Genomic DNA, 21,835 nt, shown 5'->3' with positions numbered 1-21,835 from the left:
TAGGTCAGAGTGTGTACCTCTCAAAGACAGACATGTGGCTGGAGCACACACCAGACCAGGTTATACTTGTGAGCCACTAGAGAAACATTAAGACAAAGGGGCAATTTGGGGACTTCAGTCCTCAAAGGTTGCCCACCACAGCACTCACAGGGAGTAACAGACTGAAATGCCGTGACGACAATGTTGCAGGGTCTTCCCCCACCATCCTGAGCCCTCTGCTTTGGTGCAAGTGTCATGACTTGCACCCCCACAACCACTGAAGCATCAGAACATAACTACCATGACATGGCAGGTGGTAAACCACAGCTTTGTCACACCTTTAATGCTGCAACAGCATCTGCTGTTAGCAAGACTGAGGCTGATTCAAAAAATGGAAATAAGGAATTCCACAACGACAACACACTCAGCAGGCAGAATGAATGACTACATCTGAGTGTGACTGGCAGAATAAGCCGCATAAAGCAGCAACAAGGTGTGGCTGTCAGACAAGGGCAACTTTGAATTCAAAATTTTGCATGGTAAATTCCTAAGACAGGTTTGCACAACCTCAGAACATCCCAAAGCAATTTACTGCCAGTATTTTACTTTTGAACTGATGGTACTGTAGGAAATGAAGTAGCCAGTTTACATACAGCAAAATGACAAATGACCAGATCATCAGTTGCTAATGTATTTTCATTAATGGATAAATATCACCCAGGAAACTGGGGAGAAATTCTCCTGCTTGGCTCTGAAACAATGCCGTGAATCCTTTGACATCTATCCGAGGGTAGTCAGACGTCAGTTTAACACTGCAGCCAAAAGATAACTGCGTGTGGTGCTCCCTCAGTACTGACCCTCTGATGGTGCAGCACTCCCTCAGTACTGACCCTCCAACAGCGCAACCCTCCCTCAGCACTGACCTTCCGATAGTGTGGCCCTCCCACATTACTGTCCCTCCGACAGTGCACCACTCCCTCAGTACTGACCCTCTGACAGTGCAGCACTCCCTCAGTACTGACCCTCCGACAGTGCAGCACTCCCTCAGTACTGACCCTCTGACAGTGCAGCACTCCCTCAGTACTGATCCTCTGATGGTGCAGCACTCCCTCAGTACTGACCCTCCGACAGTGAAGCACTCCCTCAGTACTGAAGAGTGTGTGTTGGACCAGTTTTCTACCCAAGAATCTGAAGTGGGTCTTGGATCCACAATCTGAGGTTAGATGGTTCTACACTGAGCCACATGCTGATACCTGGTCTGCGCTGGTACTTCAGCTCCACACAAGCCTCCACAAACCTTATCAAGGGAGGTGATGACTGGCAGAACAATTAAAAGTGACAAGAGGATGTTAATTTGCAGGGAGCGTAGAAACTATGTAAATGTGGGACATTTAAGAGGCAGAAGTGGAATGAGTTAAATTCTCTCCTTTTGTGCTGTAGTATTCTGTGATTCTACAACTGTAGGTGTGCAGAAATCAGAGACAACACAATCATTGTTTGAATAAAAGTAACAAATGTTTGTTTTGGAAACCATTATTGTCGAAGACGTTGATGATGTTGAACTTTCCACAAGCTGAGATAGGCTGGGCTGAGATAGGCTGGGCTGAGATAGGCTGTCCAGGCGATCCATTCTCCTTCCTAACGCACCCTGCCAATTTAGAGCCAGCGTGAACACACTGTTAAATTAACACACTTTTAATCAACTAGACACCCATTGTTAAAACATAAAATGTTTCAGAAAATCAATTTAATTGTAATGAAGCCAACAGCAAAAGATCCAGTCAACAGAACAAGAGTTTCATAGAATAACGGAGTGTTGCGAGATCCTGCCAAAATATAGGAGCTATTTATTTACAAGGTACAGCCAAGGGAAGGCTCGGGACTCAGGCTTTATTAAAAAAACTCCATTTACAAAAGGATTTCCTACTAGATGTGTGTGTGCTGAGTGTAAGGGCCTCCATACACACACACACAAAACCATCTGTTAACACAGCAGTGAGAGTTTCCAAGATGTTCCATCTTGCTACTTAACCTGAGCCCTGTTTATTTACAATTCCAAAATCAGGCCTGGAGATGAAATATGTGGATGTTTTGCTTGTAGGGGAGGATTTGCAAGTTGTTTACAGGGAGGAGCCAGACTCCATGCTCAGTGCTGGTGTGAAGTTGATCTGACTTGAGACCAGCACCAAACAGCTATTAACTTGCACCTCAATCTGACCCTTAAGTGAAGTGACCCCCCTCCCCCCTCCCAGAGACCCACTCCTCTCAGTCAGGCTGACTCTGGCTTCAGGCTCGACTCATGCTGTAACCACTTTGCACTCATGCTCAGTTAACACTGTGGACACAGCCCAGGATTGGACGCTCGTTATCCTGCCTTCATTCCCTGGTGTCACTTAACCCATCAGAATCTGAGTTCATGCGTGTACAAGTAACTCCTACAGTTTATAGTCTGTCAATTCAAACCCAAATTTCTCTCTGTACATGCATCATGATTAACAGACTCTGTCAACACTGGGTAATAACACAGCTGCTTCTGTACCATAGCTGCAGGGAAAGTAAGCTGCCTGTATCCTTTACATATTAAACACAATCCTGTAATATACAGGAATGATCAAGCTAGGACCAGTTTCTAAAAAGGAGAGTTGAATATGTACACACACTGTACTCAGAGGGGCTTTACCAAGGCCACAGGCAGGGGTCTCACATGCACTGGATGTGATGCCATTTTTGAGGGTGCCTCCTCCACAAGGGACTCTGCACAGTGACACCATTACAGGGGGTGGTGGGTGGGGAGGGGGGGTGGGGTGCAGAGGTAAGTGACAGGGAAGTCGTTTAACACAACAAAACATAAATAAACCAGCAAAAAGCCTGAGCCCTCACAAAAAAAAACCCTAGTTATACCTAGAAAATACAAGTACGCTGCTTAACATCCAGTACGAGGGAGGTTATCGTTTGGCGCTGTCCTCTTACAAAAACAAAGAAAATATAAAGGAGTCCGTAAATTTCAGTCATGCCCCAAGAATTAGCTTCCTGTGCTGGTGCAGCAGTCAAAGGGCACAGTGCTGGTTTGAGGATACACAATTGCCTATTCATGGACAATTAAGAGGTCGTTTGTAGGCCACCTTTCTTTGCCAGAGTTGATCATAGATCTGATGACTGATGTCCACAGCAGGAGTGAGGTATGTTTGGAAGGCTGCACCATCTCAGTTTTTGCTGCGACTGTTTCTCTCACCAGACCTTGTGCAGTTCCCTGCCCCCGATTTAGTCCTTCCTCAACAAGTGTCAGGTCCCTGCTGGTCCTCAGTCACCCTGCTCCTCCATAGAAATCAGAGGCAAAAAAACCAAAAAGGACCCCAGTGTGACTGAGAATTTCTAAGAATTCCTTGCAGCATCATCATGAGAGGCTGCTCTTTGATTTAATCCGTGTAAAGAAAGCAGGGCGCTGGCAACTTTTAATGGTTACCCTCGTCCCATGTAGATTCGTTTAACTGTTTCAGGACTTTCCTGATCATCTTTTCCAATTCTTTCCTGGATTTCTGCTCCTCTTCCAGACTTTGTTTCATCCGTTTATTTTCCTGGAGAGAAAAAACAATAACAATACAGTTTATCACAACTTGGCTGGGACTCCGAATCTTGGCTAACAAAATTCTAACTGTTTGTGGCAGGAAGGCTTTGTTTCATTGTAATTCTGACCTGTTTCAGCTCCTGGACTTCATCCTTCAATGCATAAACTGTGTCGACTAGACTCCTGGCAAATAATATCAACAGTTACTGGATTGTTCAGAAAAACAATGGGTGGAGTCACAAGGTTTCAAACAGTTATGGATATGAACAGTTAACAGAGCTGTGCAAACCACAGACAGAAAATAGCAGAGTCCATTACCCCAGATCAGGTACAATGAGTATCCATTAATATCAGACAAGATCACAGCCGAACACTACCTGAACATCTACTGTCCCCTCCCTCTGTGAGCACCGAGGTGAAATTGGAAGTATCTGACACTCTGAACTACAAGGTGATCCCCCTTCGCTGCTTTATAACCTGTAAAATCCTGTTTATATTGACCAATCCTTTTTGATATTTCCTCATCATCATAATCCCACTTTCTGCTCTTCGATGCATCTTATTAAACCCCTGATTGCTTTTATTCCTGTTTATATATATAATGGCAGATCCTATTTTCCAAATCCACTTTGCTCTGAACCTTCTCTCCATCTGCAGAGCTTCTTTGATCTTTATCAGGATGGATTTAACCCACATCTAATCCACCACATCTTCAAAGATTTCCCACTGCAAATCTGTCATTTAGAATGTAGAATCCCATTTGCCTTTTCCTGTCTCCTTCCAACCTGCACTTGCACGTTTAAAAATTTGAAAACCTGTACCCTATGTCTCTGTCTGCCTCTCTCTCTCTCTCTCACCGCTGAATTTGTGCAGGTGTTAACTCTAGTACTGAACTACCAGCAAATGCAAAGTTGAAAGGTAAAGAATGATCAACTACATTCTCAATTGTTTTCAAATCCCTCCATGTCCTCGCTCCTCCCTATCTCTGTAATCTTCTCCTGCCCCACACCCTTCGAGATATCTGTGCTCCTCTAATTCCAGACTCTTGTACATCCCCAACTTTCATCCTAACTCTGGAATTCCCTCCCTAACCCTCTCCGTCTCCCTCTCCTCCTTTAAGACTCTCTAATACTCATCTTTTTAACCATGTCTTTAGCTACTTGTCCTAAATTTTAAAAAATTCATTCACGGGATGTGGGCGTCGCTGGCTGGGCCCAGCATTTATTGTCCATCCCTAGTTGCCCTTGAGAAGGTGGTGGTGAGCTGCCTTCTTGAACCGCTGCAGTCCATGTGGTGTAGGTACACCCACAGTGCTGTTAGGGAGGGAGTTCCAAGATTTTGACCCAGTGACAGTGAAGGAACGGCGATATATTTCCAAGTCAGGATGGTGAGTGGCTTGGAGGGGAACTTGCAGGTGGGGGTGTTCCCAGTGTCTGCTGCCCTTGTCCTTCTAGGTGGTAGTGGTCGTGTAATGTCTCCTTATCTAGCTTGGTGTCAAATTTGGTTTGATAATCGCGCCAGTGAAACATCTTGGAGCATTTTGCCGCATTAAACACATTAAATAAATACAAACTATCACCCTTTCTGCAGATGACACTTTTATGGTGAGCTTTAAGTTCAGGGATTATATTGTCAATTTTTAGGATGCGCGAATCTCTCTCTCTCTTCGTTTTTAGCTCTTCAAGTGTTCATCAATAAAAGAGGAACCCTGTTTCTTAGACACTGAGACTGAACTCCACTGTTGTCACGGATAAAGACCAATGCTTTTAGTCACTGTTTTGACCCACTCTGTGGTTACGTCACGCTTTTTAATTTAACAAAATTCTATTTAATGAGCAAGTTCACAGAAATGAATTGTAATTGTGACAATAAAGGTCTCTTACTTTTCCTCTATTACGGTTTGCCCATTACTCTTTGTTTCTTCCACAATTAATTTCTCCTCCTCTGGAAGCAGAACCTGTGGAGCCGACTCTTTCCGACAAACTGTAAAGTGACGGACAGAAGTTTAAAATTCTCTCCGGTTTTGCCAGTTTAGACGGACACAGAGCAGGACAATTCCAGGTTCGATCACAGTCCAAGACGATTTTGTTGATCTCAGTTGAGTTAGCTTTGGGGTGGGGGGGTGGGTTTGAAAATTGGGCCCAGTGCCCCAGGTTTGGAAGAGAGGGGTGGGGAGAGACAATCACCCAGGATTCCTGTTACTCGCCACTATTCAGCATCCCTGTCCTGGAACTACCACTGTTGGATAGCTACAAGGCAGGACAGGACTCAGGGGTGATCTTCTGCACAATTTAAAATCTTACTTGTCCATGGTTACTTGAAAAATGGGAAGGTTACCTGGCATCAATGGAGTGATAGGCTAACACAGAGGCAGTGCACACAGGATGAGAGGGCAGGAGGGAGGTAAAGAGAGAAAACTTTTGCAGAAAAAGCATTTCAACCAAAAGATTTAGAATCTTAGAGCACAGGAGGCCCCAATTTGCGCCATCTGTCTGTGCCGACTCTGAAAGAGCCGACCAATTAATCGCTCTCATTCTCTCCTGCTTTCATTTCACAGAGTTAGATGTGTTTTTGCTTTACTCATTCAGGCAATGTAGGTATTGCTGGATAGACCAGCATTTGTTGTGCATCCCTAATTGCCTTTCAAAAGGTGGTGGTGTTCCCAAGCATCAGCTGCCCTTGTCCTTCTAGGTGGCAGAGGTTGCGGGTTTGGAAGGTGCTGCCTAAGGAGCCTTGGTGAATTCCTGCAGTGTATCTTGTAGATGGTACACACTGTGCGTCGGTGGTGGAGGGAGTGAATGTTTGTGGAAGGGGTGCCAATCAAGCGGGCTGTTTTGTCCTGGATGGTGTCGAGCTTCTTGAGTGTTGTGGGAGCTGCACTCATCCAGGCAAGTGGGGAGTATTCCATCACACTCCTGACTTGTGCCTTGTAGAAGGTGGACAGGCTTTGGGGAATCAGGGAGTGAGTTACTCGGTGCAGGATTCCTAGCCTCTGACCTGCTCTTGTAGCCACAGTATTTATATGGCTGGTCCAGGTCAGTGACTGGTGAATGGTAATCCCCACCCCCCCCAAGCCCGAGGGTGTTGATAGTGGGGGACTTAGCCATGGTAATGCCATTGAATGTTAAAGGAGTGATGGTTAGATTCTCTCTTGCTGGAGATGGTCATTGCCTGGCATTTGGTGGCATGAATGTTACCTGGCCTGAATATTGTCCAGGTTTTGTTGCATTTGGACATGGACTGCTTCAGTACATGAGGAGTCGTGAACATCCCCACTTCTGACCTTATGATGGAAGGAAGGTCATTGATGAAGCAGCTGAAGATGCTTGGGTCTAGGACACTACCCTGAGGAACTCCTTCAGTGATGTCCTGGAGCTGAGATGAATGACCTCCAACAATCATAGCTATCTTCTTTTGTGCTAGATATGACTCCAACCAGTGGAGAGTTTTCCCTCTGATTCCCATTGACTCCAGTTTTGCTGGGGCTCCTTGATGCCACACTCGGTCAAATACAGCCTGGATGTCAAGGGCAGTCACTCTCACCTCTAGAGTTCAGCTCTTTTATCCACGTCTGAACCAAGGCTGTAATGAGGTCAGGAGCAGAGTTCTAGAGAAGACTCAGATTTGACTCAAAACATTAACCCAAAAACCAACTGCTTGGGCTGACTATAAATAAAATTAGAAACTATTAATACCTATTGCATTGTCACTTGCCTGAACTATGTGTCTGTTGTAGGTTTGCACTTGTGCAGTAAGCCTCTATGACTTTGAGTATCTGTGCATCTTCTTCCAGGGCTGCTGTACCTGTGGGAACCAAAGATGACAAAATGTCTGTAGGTTTCTCAAGTTGAGGCCTCAAGAGTTGACCTGACAGAGTAAAGGTATTAATTTGTGGTCTCAAATCGGTGCAAACAGGGTTCAATCGTAAGTCTGAAATTACACATTTTAAAAATTATGTTGATGATAAGGGCTTATGCCAGCAATGCAGATTGCTGAAATTTACATGAATATTGAATATCAAAATGAGCACCTGTATTATTGAATCATCAGACTGCTGCTTGTGGAGAGTAATTCAGATGCTGCAATTCTCAGCTTTGGCTCAGTCACTACCATGAAGAGATATTAATGTCTATAATATTATTGGAAATTATTTTTAAATTGGACTTGTGGTAGGGCCTGTGTCTGTGTGTGTGGCTTAATTGGATTAAAGCCAGCTAGTCTGGGTGCTTTGATGTATAGTAGTTTGAGATGTCAATTAGATAAACGTAAGTAGAAGGTAAAGTGTAAATTTGCATTTGTTGAATAAACCAGTCAAACGAATGGGTGAAATCTTGCACCGCGCTGGGAGACGCCAAGTAATGTGTTTATATTACTAATAAAATTGGTGGAATGAAAGGATTAATGTTAGGAGAGGTGAAATTAAAAAACCTAGTAACACAATGGAAAATTTACATTCAAAGGGGAAGCTGGGTATAAACAGAAAGGAGTTTTTTTTAAATTCATTCACGGGCTGTGGGCTTCACTGGCTGGACCAGCATTTATTGCCCATCCCTAATTGCCCTTGAGAAGGTGGTGGTGAGCTGCCTTCTTGAACTGCTGCAGTCCTTGTGGTGTAGGTACACCCACAGTGCTGTTAGGAAGGGAGTTCCAGGATTTTGACCCAGCGACAGTGAAGGAACGGCAATATATTTCCAAGTCAGGATGGTGAGTGGCTTGGAGGGGAACATCCAGGTGGTGATGTTCCCATCTACCTGCTGCCCTTGTCCTTCTAGATGGTAGTGGTCGTGGGTTTGGAAGGTGCTGTCTAAGGAGTCTTGATAAATTTCTGCAGTGCATCTTGTAGATGGTACACACTGCTGTTACTGTGTGTCGGTGGTGGAGAGTAGAATGTTTGTGGATGGGGTGCCAATCAAGCGGGCTGCTTTGTCCTGGACAGTGTCAAGCTTCTTGAGTGTTGTGGGAGCTGCATTCATCCAGGCAAGTGGAGAATATTCCATCACACTCCTGACTTGTGCCTTGTGGACAGGCTTTGAGGCATCAGGAGGTGAGTTACTTGCCGCAGGATTCCTAGCCTCTGACCTGCTCTTGTAGCCACAGTATTTATATGGCTAGTCCAGTTCAGTTTCTGTTCAATGGTACCCCCAAATTGTTGACAGTGGGGGATTCACTGATGGTAATGCCATTGAATATCAAGGGGCGATGGTTGGATTGGCATCAGTGAGCAGGTTATTGCAAAGCAAGTGCCACTTGATAACACTGTTGATGACCACTTCCATTACTTTACTGATGATGGAAAGTAGAATGATGGGGCGATAATTGGCAGGTTTGGATTTGTCCTGCTTTTTGTGTACAGGACATATCTGGACAACTTTCCACATAGCCGGGTAGATGCCAGTGTTGTAGCTGTACTGGAACAGCTTGGCTAGGGGCGTGGCATGTTCTGGAGCACAAGTCTTCAGTACTATTGCCGGAATGTTGTCAGGGCCCTGTGCAGCATCAAGGAGCCCCAGCACAACCGGAGTCAATGTGAATCAGGGGGAAACTCTCCGTTGGTTGGAGTCATACCTAGCACAAAGGAAGATGGTTGTGGTTGTTGGAGGTCAGTCATCTCAGCTCCAGGACATCACTGCAGGAGTTCCTCAGGGTAGTGTCCTCGGCCCAACATCTTCAGCTGCTTCATCAATGACCTTCCTTCCATCATAAGATCAGAAATTGGAATGTTCGCTGATGATTGCACAATGTTCAGCACCATTCGTGACTCCTCAGATACTCCATGTTCAAAAGCAGCAAGAGCTGGACAATATCCAGTTTTGGGCTGACAAACGACAAGTAACTTTTGCACATACAAGTGCCAGGCAATGACCATCTCCAACAAGAGGGAATCCAACGATCGCCCAGTGTCATTCAATGACATTACCATCGCTGAATCTCCCACTATCAACATCCTGGGGGTTACCATTGACCAGAAACTGAACTGGACTAGCCATTTAAATACTGTGGCTACAAGAGCAGGTCAGAGGCTAGGAATCCTGTGGCAAGTAACTCACCTCCTGACTCCCCAAAGCCTGTCCACCAGGCACAAGTCAGGAGTGTGATGGAATACTCCCCACTTGCCTGGATGAGTGCAGCTCCCACAACACTCAAGAAACTTGACACCATCCCAGGACAAAGCAGCCCGCTTGATGGGACCCCTTCCACATTCATTCCCTGCACCACCGATGCACAGTAACAGCAGTGTGTACCATCTGCAAGATGCACTGCAGAAACTCACCAAGGCTCCTTAGACAGCACCTTCCAAACACACAACCACTACCACTGAGAGGACATGGTCGGCAGACACAGTGAACACCACCAACTGGAATTTCCCCTTCAAGTCACTCACCATCCTGACTTGGAAATATATGGCTGTTCCTTCACTGTTGCTGGGTCAAAATCCTGGAACTCCCTTCCTAACAGCACTGTGGGTGTACCTACACCACAGGGACTGCAGCGGTTCAAGAAGGCAGCTCACCACCACCTTCTCAAGGGCAACTAGGGATGGGTAGTAAATGCTGACCCAGCCAACGAAGCCCACATCCCATGAATGAATAAAAAAAATTAACAAAATTTGGAACAATCAGAATGGGTAAAATCAGATTTAAATGATACCTTATATCAGTTTCCACATCCCAAGGTGCTTTCTGGTCAAAAAGTACATTTGAAATGTTGTAAAGTGGGGAACACACCAGCCAATTTAAACACAGAACGCTCCCACAAATCCCGTTAAAATGCGATAATAATCAAACAATCTGTTTTCGTGATATCGATGGCCGGTCAATAATAGCCAGGACACCAGTGAGAACTCTCTTGCTCTTTGAAATAATGCCATGGGATCTTTTAAATCCATCTGAGGGGGCAAATGGGGCCTTATAGTTTCACATCTCATTTCAGAGATGGCACCTCGGCAGTGCAGGGTTCGCTCAGTATTGATCCTCTGACAGTGCAGCACACCCTCAGTACCGACCTTCCGAAAGTGCGGCACTCCCTCAGTACCGACACTCATACAGTGCGGCACACCCTCAGTACTGACCCTCCGACAGGGCGGCACTCCCTCAGTACTGACCCTCCGACAGTGCGGCACTCCCTCAGTACCGACCCTCCGACAGTGCGGCACTCCCTCAGTACCGACCCTCCGACAGTGCGGCACTCCCTCAGTACCGACCCTCCGACAGTGCGGCACTCCCTCAGTACCGACCCTCCGACAGTGCGGCACTCCCTCAGTACCGACCCTCCGACAGTGCGGCACTCCCTCAGTACTGACCCTCCGACAGTGCGGCACTCCCTCAGTACTGACCCTCCGACAGTGCGGCACTCCCTCAGTACTGACCCTCCGACAGTGCGGCACTCCCTCAGTACTGACCCTCCGACAGTGCGGCACTCCCTCAGTACTGACCCTCCGACAGTGCGGCACTCCCTCAGTACTGACCCTCCGACAGTGCGGCACTCCCTCAGTACTGGCCCTCCGACAGTGCGGCACTCCCTCAGTACTGACCCTCCGACAGTACGGCACTCCCTCAGTTCTGACCCTCCGACAGTGCGGCACTCCCTCAGTACTGACCCTCCGACAGTGCGGCACTCCCTCAGTACTGACCCTCCGACAGTGCGGCACTCCCTCAGTACTGACCCTCCGACAGTGCGGCACTCCCTCAGTTCTGACCCTCCGACAGTGCGGCACTCCCTCAGTACCAACCCTCCGACAGTGCAGCACTCCCTCAGTACTAACCCTCCAACAGTGCGGCACTCCCTCAGTACTAACCCTCCGACAGTGCGGCACTCCCTCAGTACTAACCCTCCGACAGTGCGGCACTCCCTCAGTACTAACCCTCCGACAGTGCGGCACTCCCTTAGTACTAACCCTCCGACAGTGCAGCACACCCTCAGTACTAACCCTCCGACAGTGCAGCACTCCCTCAGTACTAACCCTCCGACAGTGCAGCACTCCCTCAGCAGTAACCCTCCGACAGTGCGGCACTCCCTCAACACTGACCCTCTGACAGTGCGGCACTCCCTCAGTACTAGCCCTCCGACAGTTCGGCACTCCCTCAGTACTGACCCTCTGCCTGTGGTGTGTTCTCAGCACTGCACTCAGAGTATTGATCATGAAATACAAAGAGCTGCTAAATCTGATGACATTTAATCTTCAATTCTTTTCTTATGCTAAATGTATTCAATTATCACACAAGCTTATTTCAACCTTTTATTAAAATCCTAATACAGAACCTAGTTTGTTGCCCATTTGGGGGTTATTAAAAACACCGAAAGAGTGGATCAACTTACTTTTCCGTAGAATAAACTCATCCTCTGATGTTTTCCTTTCAGTTTTTCTTTTGGTTAGAAATTTCTTCACTGCTTTGGGACTCTTACTGGAATCCTGCACAATAGGACACCAGCCAACAGTTGGTCACAATCATTGTTTTTAACGAAATAGCACAAAATATTTTCTTTAGACAATTCAGTTTGATAAGAATTCAGAAGCAGACATGCCAGAGCTATGCTGGATTGGACAGGGCTCGTGCTTCACTGGTTAGTTGCAATTTTGGGAGACCAAATAATGTTTCTGCATCTCTGGTTTAATCAGAGGAATCATTTTGGTCTCAATTATCAAAAGAAAATAAGAGCAGTTTACATACAAATCTTACGTTGCCTTAAATGCGTTAAGGTAAGCAGGTGAAAGAAGGTGGTGAGGCAGCAAATGGACTGTTGCATCGCCGACATGCACACAACAACACAAACTAGGAGAAAAGTCACTCATCTACCCCTTACCTTTAAAATATAAGACATCCTCTACAATGTAACAAATGGGGAAAGAAAGATAAGATGAAAGTGAAAGCAAATAATTGATGATTGATTATATGAAAAGTTCATTCACTATCAAAAGATCATTAAAGTACCATCTATATTAGTGTTAATTATGCTATCAGTGCGTCATTCAAGTAATTCAGATTAGTCTAAGAGGTTATTATCCATGCAAGTAAATGCAGTAACAGTGTCATGCACATTTAAGATCATATCTGTCATAAATAACTATTCACAAAACAACAGTAAGTGTTAACCAGGGGTAAATATTTAACACATTGAGGATAAAAGGGATTTGTCATAAAACAGATGCCAATTAATTGTGGCCCATCAACAATGTTGATAGGACTAGTTCAACTTGACTTATATAGGGACCAACGCAAGGGCTAACAGGTCACCTTCTATTTAGCCTTTTATGTTGAAAATGTTGCACCTTGCGCACGGAACACGTACCTCCTTACAACCTAACGCAGCTGAAGGCCGTAGCGGGGGCGCAGGTCTCAGGCAGCTCAGAGTCCAAGGCCGGGGGACTTTGGGAGGTTCCAGGGGGCCTCGGTTTTGTACTGCTGTGCTGTAAGACTGCGGAGGTGAGTAAGCGAGGGGCTGATGTGATGGAGTTGCTGGAGGCTGCTTACTCTCTCCATGTTGCTGCTTAGGAATAAGATTGAAATATATTGTTCTTTTCAGTTACTCCAAAATTATGTACCAACATATCAATTTGCTTCACTGATTTCAGGAGCATCTGCAAATACAGGAGCAGCAGTAAGTTAATAGAAGCTCTTTCAGATACGAAGTGTTAGCATCCAATGGTACAGCACAGAAGGGGGCCATTTGGCCCATCGTGACAGTGCTGGCTCTCTGCTCTGCAATTAGTCCCACTCCCCTGCTCTTTCCCAAAGCCCAGTAAAATTTCCTTTTCAAGTATTTATCCAATTCCCTTGTGAAAGTTATTGCACAATCTGCTTCCAAAGCCCTTTCAGGCAGCATATTCCGGATCTTAAGTAAGCAACTCGCTGCTTAAAACAACCTCTCTTCATCTGCCTTTTCTTTCTTTTGTCAATCACCTTAAATCTGTTTCTTTTAATCCCGTGGGTTTCAATTTTGCTAACATTTCATCAAATGCTTTTTAGAAGCCCCGCCCAAAAACCTGGAACATAAGAACATAAGAAATAGGAACAGGAGTAGGCCATTCAGCCCTTCGAGCCTGCTCCGCCTTTCAATAAGGTCATGACTGATCTTCTTGCGTTTCGATTTCCACATTCCTATCTACCCCTGATAACCTTTGATTCCCTTGCCTAACAAGAATCTATCTACCACTGCCTTAAAAATATTCAATGACCCCGTCTCCACCACCTTCTGAGGCAGAGAATTCCATAGTCGCACAACCCTCAGAGAGAAAAATTTCTCTCATCTCTGTCCTAAAAGGGTGACCCCTAATTTTAAAACAGTGCCCTTTAGTTCTGGACTCACCCACAAGAGGAAACATCCTTTCGATATCCCCCTTGTCAAGACCATTCAGGATCTTGTATACTTCAATGAAATCACCCCTCACTCTTCTAAACTCCAGTGGGAACAAGCCCAGTCTGTCCAACCTTTCCTAAATTAAAGCAATCCTGCAGATGGTGGAAATCTGAAACGTGAACTCAGCTTTTCTCTTCCCTGATACTGCCTGACCCACTGAGTAATTTTTTAATACATTATTTCAGGGGGTCTGAGCGTTGCTGGGAAGGCCAGCATTTATTGTTCATCCCTAGTTGCCCTTGAGAAGGGCAATTTCTACTGATTTGTCATTCTGCTTCAAGGGGAAATCTCAGGGTCTCTCTTCCTTTCCTGGCATGAACAGCCAGGTGCTGGATAGATCTCGGTGGAAAAGGGACAGCATTTCATCCTTCACCTGCTAAGCTTCAGATTGTTGCTGACACATCGCAGAGAATTACATTGAGCGTATAGCACCGAAACAGGACTTTCAACTCAGCTGCTGTTTGTGCTCCACACAATCAGTATATCCTTCTATTGTTTTCTCCTTTGTGTGTTTATCCGGCTTCCCTCATACCATTTGCCCTTCTGCATGGACAGAGGCAATTTCAATATAATAAAAGCAAAATACTGCAGATGCTGGAAATCTGAAACAAAGACCAGAAAAGTGCTGGAAAAACTCAGCAGGTCTGACAGCATCTGTGGAGAGAAAGACAGAGTTAACGTTTCGATTCTATATGACTCTTCTTCAGAACTAAAGAGAAGTAAAAATGTGGTGAAATATATACTGTTAAAAGGAGGTGGAACAGGTCAAGCTGGATAGAAGGCCAGTGATAGGTGGAGGCAAAGGAGAGATTGCAAAAGATGTCATAAACAGAAGGTGGAAGGGGTGTTGATGGTGGTGACACTGGACAGAGACAATTTCAATCAGGGCTGGAACAAATGTCTTTTGATAAATTAACGGTCATTAACAGTTGATGATAGCAACAAGTCAGGAGGAATTGGTTTTCTGGACTGACGAGATGACTTGTCATTAGCGGATCAATTGTGCGAAAACCCAGCTAACTCTCAGCTTCCACATGCAAAGCTGTTCCTTGCCCAGAAGCTACTCCTGGCCACTGAGCTTGCATCCAAAACCATTTCAATATCTGATATTTTGACCACCTCAAGGATGTCCTTGGTCTCAAATTGCAGAGACAGACAGGAGGTGGAGCTGCTGGGTTCCGACTGATAAAGAAACGCAAGAGATTGCTCATTTCCAGAGCTCAACCACCAGGACAACAGATGCAGAGATGATGATACCCCACAATCCCAAAATACTCCACAAATCGCTTCATATCTGCCCCTCATAATATTTAAACTACTAGGCATCAATAACACCAAATTCCATTAATAAAGCACCTTTAATAGAGGGAAAAGTCACAAGGAATAAGGGAGGCAATATTAGGAGAGATGACCAAAAGCTTGGTCAAAAAAGTAGGCAGTAAGGTGCGTCTTAAAAGAGGAGAGAGATGCTGAGGGGGGTGGAAAGTTGTAAGGAAAGAATTGCAGGGCTTAGGGCCCAGACAGCTGAAAGCATAGCCACCAACGTTGGGGTGATAAAATTCAAGGATAAATAAGAGTTAAACAAGATAAACAGAATTAGAGGTACCCAGAGATGTTTGAGGTGATCACCTGCCCTGATAGCTCCTATTTTTTTTTTAAACTTGGTGCCAAATTTTGTCCGAATACAAGGCTCTGAAGCACCTTGGGACATTTTGCTATGTTAAATAAAATGCAAAGTGTTGTGGTTTTTGCTGACACCCACAACCTGCATAAATTTATCAGTTACAGCGAAGAGTTTAAATTTGTTTCATCCAAAGTGCACCCACTGACCCTCCACATTCTCAGTTCCCTCAAACAACTGCCTCCAATATGAAGTGAAATGAAGATCTGTTCAGCCTCCATTAAACAGGAAAGCCCCAGCGACAGTCACAACACCAACATGGTACATGGAATACTTTAAAAGGATTGTTTAAAAAGGTTAATCTGGCATTTGATAAACACTTCCAAATAACGAGAATGTTGCAATTGCCTTAACCAAAGCAAAGGTTAAATCTGCAAATATGACAACTGTGAACATTTTCACGTTATCATAACTAGTTAACTATCTTTGTAATCAGGTTAGAAACCGGTTAGCAAAGTAGTTTTTACAATCCATGCATTACACAAATCACCAGATAATTAGCAGGTCCTTACTGGTTGTGATGTGGTGGGCAGTGGTTTTGTGCTTGTCCCAGGGACTGTGCCTTTGGTTAACATCAGTAGATTTTCGACCCAGTCATGTAACTCCTGACTGTTATTACAGGACACCTGAATCCGTTCAATCATGTTACCTGCATTGTAAATGTACAACAGATTTCGAATACTTTCTACAATGAAAAGGTTTTGTTATCATTCTATTTCTTAAAGAGAACCGATTACATTTGCAGGCACACCATAACACCCATAGGTACACCGTGACACCCACAGGCACACCGCGACACCCACAGTGTCAGACTTGGCTCAGTGGGTGGTACTTTTTCCACTGAGGGTCAGATTTCCACTCCAGAGATTTGAACACAATATCCAGTGCAATACTGAGGGAGCGCTGCACTGTCAGAGGGTCAGTACTGAGGGAGTGCTGCACTGTCAGAGGGTCAGTACTGAGGGAGTGCTGCACTGTCAGAGGGTCAGTACTGAGGGAGTGCTGCACTGTCAGAGGGTCAGTACTGAGGGAGCGCTGCACTGTCAGAGGGTCAGTACTGAGGGAGCGCTGCACTGTCAGAGGGTCAGTACTGAGGAAGCGCTGCACTGTCAGAGGGTCAGTACTGAGGGAGCGCTGCACTGTCAGAGGGTCAGTACTGAGGGAGCGCTGCACTATCAGAGGGTCAGTACTGAGGGAGTGCTGCACTGTCGGAGGGTCAGTACTGAGGGAGTGCTGCACTGTCAGAGGGGAAGTTTTTTTTTTATTCATTCATGGGATGTGGCATCACTGGCTGGCCCAGCATTTATTGCCCATCCCTGATTGCCCTTGCTCAGGGAGCAGTTAAGAGTCAACCACATTGCTGTGGGTCTGGAGACATATGTGGACCAGACAAGGTAAGGACAGCAGATTTCCTTCCCTAAAGGACATTTGTGAACCAGTTGGGTTTTTATAACAATTGCCAATGGTTTCATGGTCATCATTAGACTTTTTAATTCCAGATTTTCATTCAAATTCCACCAACTGCCACGGCAGGATTAGAACCCAGGTCCTAGAGCTTTACCCTGCCTCTCTGGATTACCAGTCCAGCAACAATGTCACTACGCCATCGTCTCCCCTAAGTACTGAGGGAGCGCTGCACTGTCAGAGGGACAGTACCGAAGGAGTGCTGCACTGTCAGAGGGTCAGTACTGAGGGAGTGCTGCACTGTCGGAGGGTCAGTACTGAGGGAGTGCTGCACTGTCAGAGGGTCAGTACTGAGGGAGTGCTGCACTGTCGGAGGGTCAGTACTGAGGGAGTGCTGCACTGTCAGAGGGTCAGTACTGAGGGAGTGCTGCACTGTCAGAGGGTCAGTACTGAGGGAGTGCTGCACTGTCAGAGGGTCAGTACTGAGGGAGTGCTGCACTGTCAGAGGGTCAGTACTGAGGGAGTGCTGCATTGTCAGAGGGTCAGTACTGAGGGAGTGCTGCACTGTCAGCGGGTCAGTACTGAGGGAGTGCTGCACTCTCAGAGGGTCAGTACTGAGGGAGTGCTGCACTGTCAGAGCGTCAGTACTGAGGGAGTGCTGCAATATCAGAGGTGAAATATTGAGGGAGCATTGCACTATCAGAGGGTCAGTACTGAGGGAGTGCTGCACTGTCAGAGGGTCAGTACTGAGGGACTGCTGCACTGTCAGGGGGTCAGTACTGAGGGAGTGCTGTACTGTCAGAGGTGAAATATTGAGGGAGCACTGCACTATCAGAGGGTCAGTACTAAGGGAGATAAAGCTGTCAGAGGGTCAGTACTGAGGGAGTGCTGCACTGTCAGAGGGTCAGTACTGAGGCAGTGCTGCACTGTCAGAGGGTCAGTACTGAGGGAGTGCTGCACTGTCAGAGGGTCAGTACTGAGGGAGTGCTGCACTGTCAGAGGGTCAGTACTGAGGGACTGCTGCAATGTCAGAGGTGAAATATTGAGGGAGCATTGCACTATCAGAGGGTCAGTACTGAGGGAGTGCTGCACTGTCAGAGGGTCAGTACTGAGGGACTGCTGCAATGTCAGAGGTGAAATATTGAGGGAGCATTGCACTATCAGAGGGTCAGTACTGAGGGAGTGCTGCACTGTCAGAGGGTCAGTACTGAGGGACTGCTGCACTGTCAGGGGGTCAGTACTGAGGGAGTGCTGTACTGTCAGAGGTGAAATATTGAGGGAGCACTGCACTATCAGAGGGTCAGTACTAAGGGAGCTAAAGCTGTCAGAGGGTCAGTACTGAGGGAGTGCTGCACTGTCAGAGGGTCAGTACTAAGGGAGCTAAAGCTGTCAGAGGGTCAGTACTGAGGGAGTGCTGCACTGTCAGAGGGTCAGTATTGAGGGAGTGCTGCACTGTCAGGGGGTCAGTACTGAGGGAGTGCTGCACTGTCAGAGGGTCAGTACTGAGGGAGCTAAAACTGTCAGAGGGTCAGTACTGAGGGAGTGCTGCAATGTCAGAGGGTCAGTACTGAGGGAGCTAAAACTGTCAGAGGGTCAGTACTGAGGGAGTGCTGCAATGTCAGAGGGTCAGTACTGAGGGAGCTAAAACTGTCAGAGGGTCAGTACTGAGGGAGTGCTGCACTGTCAGAGGGTCAGTACTGACGGAGTGCTGCAATGTCAGAGGTGAAGTATTGAGGGAGTGCTGCACTATCAGAGAGTCAGTACTAAGGGAGCTAAAACTGTCAGAGGGTCAGTACTGAGGGAGTGCTGCACTATCAGTGGTGCTGTTATCAGATGAAGCATCAAAACGAAGCCTGCCTGCTCTCTCAGGTGATTGTAAAAAATTCCATTGCACTACCCGAGGTGCGGTCTCCCCGGTGTTCTGGCCAATATTTATTCCTCAACCAACATCACTGGAAAAAAAATGAGTATCCGGTGGATGTAAAAGATACCATAGCACTTAAGGACAGGCAGTTCTCCTGTTGTCTTGGCCAATATTCAACGCTCAATCCCAGCAAAAAGAAACCAATTAACCTATCTCATTACTGTGCATAAATTGGTTGCGACGTTTTTCTGTTTATAAAGTACAAACCTGTGATTTCGAAGGCATGATGGAAGTTTTCACTCTCCTCTAGTTTAGTTACAGTCATTCCGGTCAATGGCAACTTTCCCTACAACAGAAGAAAATATTACAGCCTCAGCAAGGGAACAATCCTTCAAGTTTATGAACCCTACTTTAGACAGCTTGTAAATCTAATGTGTAATATATTATGAAAATTAACAGGAGGGTAGAATGAAAACCCGGTTACTGTGACCTCACAATACCAATCCATTCAGTCTTTCTCACCTGATAAATAAAGCCACTCATCCGTGGGCTCACTGACAGCATGAGGAGGACGGTAGGGAACAGCATGAAGTACCTTTCATCTTTCTCCTAAGATTGAATTCACAACAACAAGCATTAGTTTGGCAGATCTGGATTTTAACATGATGCAATCTGTCTGCAGTTGGAGCGCTGCTTTTGTCCACACCTGGAGTGTTGCAGTTGGAGTTTGGTGACTGAGGGAGTTTTAGGGGTTTATTTCCAGCTACAGTCCAGCCTTTCTTTAATCAAGCAATCAACTAAAAGTTGTTCTTTGGGTTGGGAGAAGGTGGGTTTTAGTCCAGCTTCAAAATAGTGCTCATTCAGGCTCTGTGGGCAGCTAGTTAATTAGTTAACTGGCTTAAACAGGTTTTCAGAAGCTAGATCAGACAGCATAAAAGCAAGCCACATACAGCGCTGCTTTTGTCTGCACTGGAGTGCTTGAGTTGGAGTTTGGTGAGTGAGGGGGTTTTAAGGGTTAATTTAACCATGGAGCTATAGAAAAGTTACAGTGCAGAAAGAGGCCATTCAGCCCATCATGTCCGTGTTGGCCTGAAAAAAAAAAGAAACTAGCCGCTCATTTTAATCCCACTTTCCAGCCCCTGGTCTGTAGCCTTGCAGGTTACAGCATTTCAGATGCAGATCCAGGTACCTTTTAAATGAGTTGAGCGTTTCAGCCTCAACCACCAACTTAGACGGTGAATTCCAGACACCCACCACCCTCTGGGTGAAAATGTTTTTCCTCATGTCCCCTCTAATCCTTCTACCAATCACCTTAAATCTTTGCCCCCTGGTAATTGACCCCTCAGCCGGGGAAACAAGTCTTTCCTGTTTACCCTATCTAGGCCCCTCAATTTTGTAAACCTTAATTAGGTCACTCCTCAGCCTCCTCTGTTCTATGGAAAACAACCCCAGCCTATCCAATCTCTGCTCATAGCTGCAATTTTCAAGCCCCGTCAACATTCTTGTAAATCTCCTCTGCACTCTCTCCAGAGCAATTATATCCTTCCTGTGATGTGGTGACCAGAACTGTACACAAAATTCCAGCTGTAGCCTAACCAGCGTTTTATACAATTCTAGCATTACATCCCTGCTTTTGTATTCAACACCTTGCTCAATAAAGGAAAGCATTCCATATGCTTTCTTTACCACCTTACCCGCCTGTCTTGCCACCTTCAGGGACCTATGGACATGCACTCCAAGGTCTCTCACTTCCTTCTCAATAACTTCCTGATTATTGAGTATTCCCTCGCTTTGTTTGCCCTCCCCAAATGCATTACCTCACACTTTTCGGATTGAATTCCATTCGCCACTTCTCCGTCCACTCAACCAAACCATTGATGCCATTCTGGAGACAACACTATCTTCACTATCAACTACACGGCCAATTTTTGTGGCATCTGCAAATTTCCCAATCAAACCTCCCACATTTATGTCCAAATCATTAATATATACAACAAACAGCAAGGGCACCAACACTGAGCCCTGTGGAACACCAATGGAAACTGTTTTCCATTCGCAAAAACATCCATCAACCATTACCCTTTGTTTCCTGTCACTGAGCCAATTTTGGATCCAACTTAGCCATCTTCCCCTGTATCCCAATAGATCTCACTTTCCTGACCAGTCTGCCATGTGGGACCTTGCCTTACTGGAATCCATGTAGACAACATCCACTGCACTACCCTCATCAATCCTCCTTGTTAATTCCTCAAAAAATTCTATTAAGTTAGTAAGACACGACCTTCCCCTAACAGAACCATGCTGACTACCCCTGATCAGTGACAGTTTATCCTGTCTCTCAGAATTGATTCTAATAATTTGCCCACTACTGAAGTCAGGCTGATAGGCCTATAATTGTCTGGCCTATCCCTTGCACCCTTTCTGAATAATGGTACAACATTTGCAGACCTCCGATCCTCAGGTACCTCATCTGTATCTAGTGAGGATTTGAAAATGATCCTCAGAACATTCACTATTTCCTCCCTGGCTTCCTTTAACAGCCTGGGATACAATCCATCCAGCCCTGATAATTTATCCACCTCCAGAGATGTCAGTTGCTCTCACTATGCTTATTGTGTCTAATGCTTCACACTCCTCTTTAACTAGAATGTCAGCATCATCCCTCTCCCTAGTGAAGACAGAGACAAAGTACTCATCGAGAACCCTGCCAACACCTTCAGCATCAATGCACAAGTTTCCATGTACATCTCTGATAGACTCTACCCTTTCCTTAGTTATTCTCTTGCTCTTAATGTACTGGTAAAACATCCAAGGGTTTTCTTCGATTTCACCTGCCAATATTTTTTCACCTAATTTTCATTTTAACTTCACCCTTGTACTTTCTATTCTCCTCTTGGCTTTCTATAGTATTGCACTTTCTATTCTCATTTAGGCTTTCTATAGTATTAAGTCTACTGTGACTGTAGTAAGCTTTCTTTTTCTGCTT

General features: G+C 45.8%; 1 protein-coding gene across 6 annotated transcripts in view; it reads right to left on the bottom strand.

The window, feature by feature from the left end:
• Window positions 1–1,717: 1,717 nt before the first annotated feature.
• The window catches only part of arhgef6 (Rac/Cdc42 guanine nucleotide exchange factor (GEF) 6), a 174,546-nt gene continuing 154,428 nt past the window's right edge, over window positions 1,718–21,835 (bottom strand). For 4 of the 6 annotated variants that reach the window (XM_041195755.1, XM_041195757.1, XM_041195760.1 and 1 more), the window contains 10 exons: window positions 19,372–19,458; window positions 19,117–19,195; window positions 16,094–16,230; window positions 12,833–13,030; window positions 12,347–12,367; window positions 11,861–11,954; window positions 7,259–7,348; window positions 5,428–5,527; window positions 3,673–3,727; window positions 1,718–3,554 (listed from right to left, as the gene is read on the bottom strand). In XM_041195755.1, the coding sequence (XP_041051689.1) occupies window positions 3,432–3,554; window positions 3,673–3,727; window positions 5,428–5,527; window positions 7,259–7,348; window positions 11,861–11,954; window positions 12,347–12,367; window positions 12,833–13,030; window positions 16,094–16,230; window positions 19,117–19,195; window positions 19,372–19,458 (984 nt within the window). In that variant the 3' untranslated portion in view covers window positions 1,718–3,431. The remainder of the gene's footprint in view (window positions 3,555–3,672; window positions 3,728–5,427; window positions 5,528–7,258; window positions 7,349–11,860; window positions 11,955–12,346; window positions 12,368–12,832; window positions 13,031–16,093; window positions 16,231–19,116; window positions 19,196–19,371; window positions 19,459–21,835) is intronic. The other 2 variants (XM_041195756.1, XM_041195759.1) reach the window with 2 other exon arrangements.

Source organism: Carcharodon carcharias, chromosome 9 (assembly GCF_017639515.1).
Source record: "Carcharodon carcharias isolate sCarCar2 chromosome 9, sCarCar2.pri, whole genome shotgun sequence".
Classification (NCBI taxonomy): domain Eukaryota; kingdom Metazoa; phylum Chordata; class Chondrichthyes; order Lamniformes; family Lamnidae; genus Carcharodon; species Carcharodon carcharias.
The sequence above is the reverse complement of the archived record's forward strand: the minus strand, read 5'-3'. Positions and strand labels throughout refer to the sequence as shown.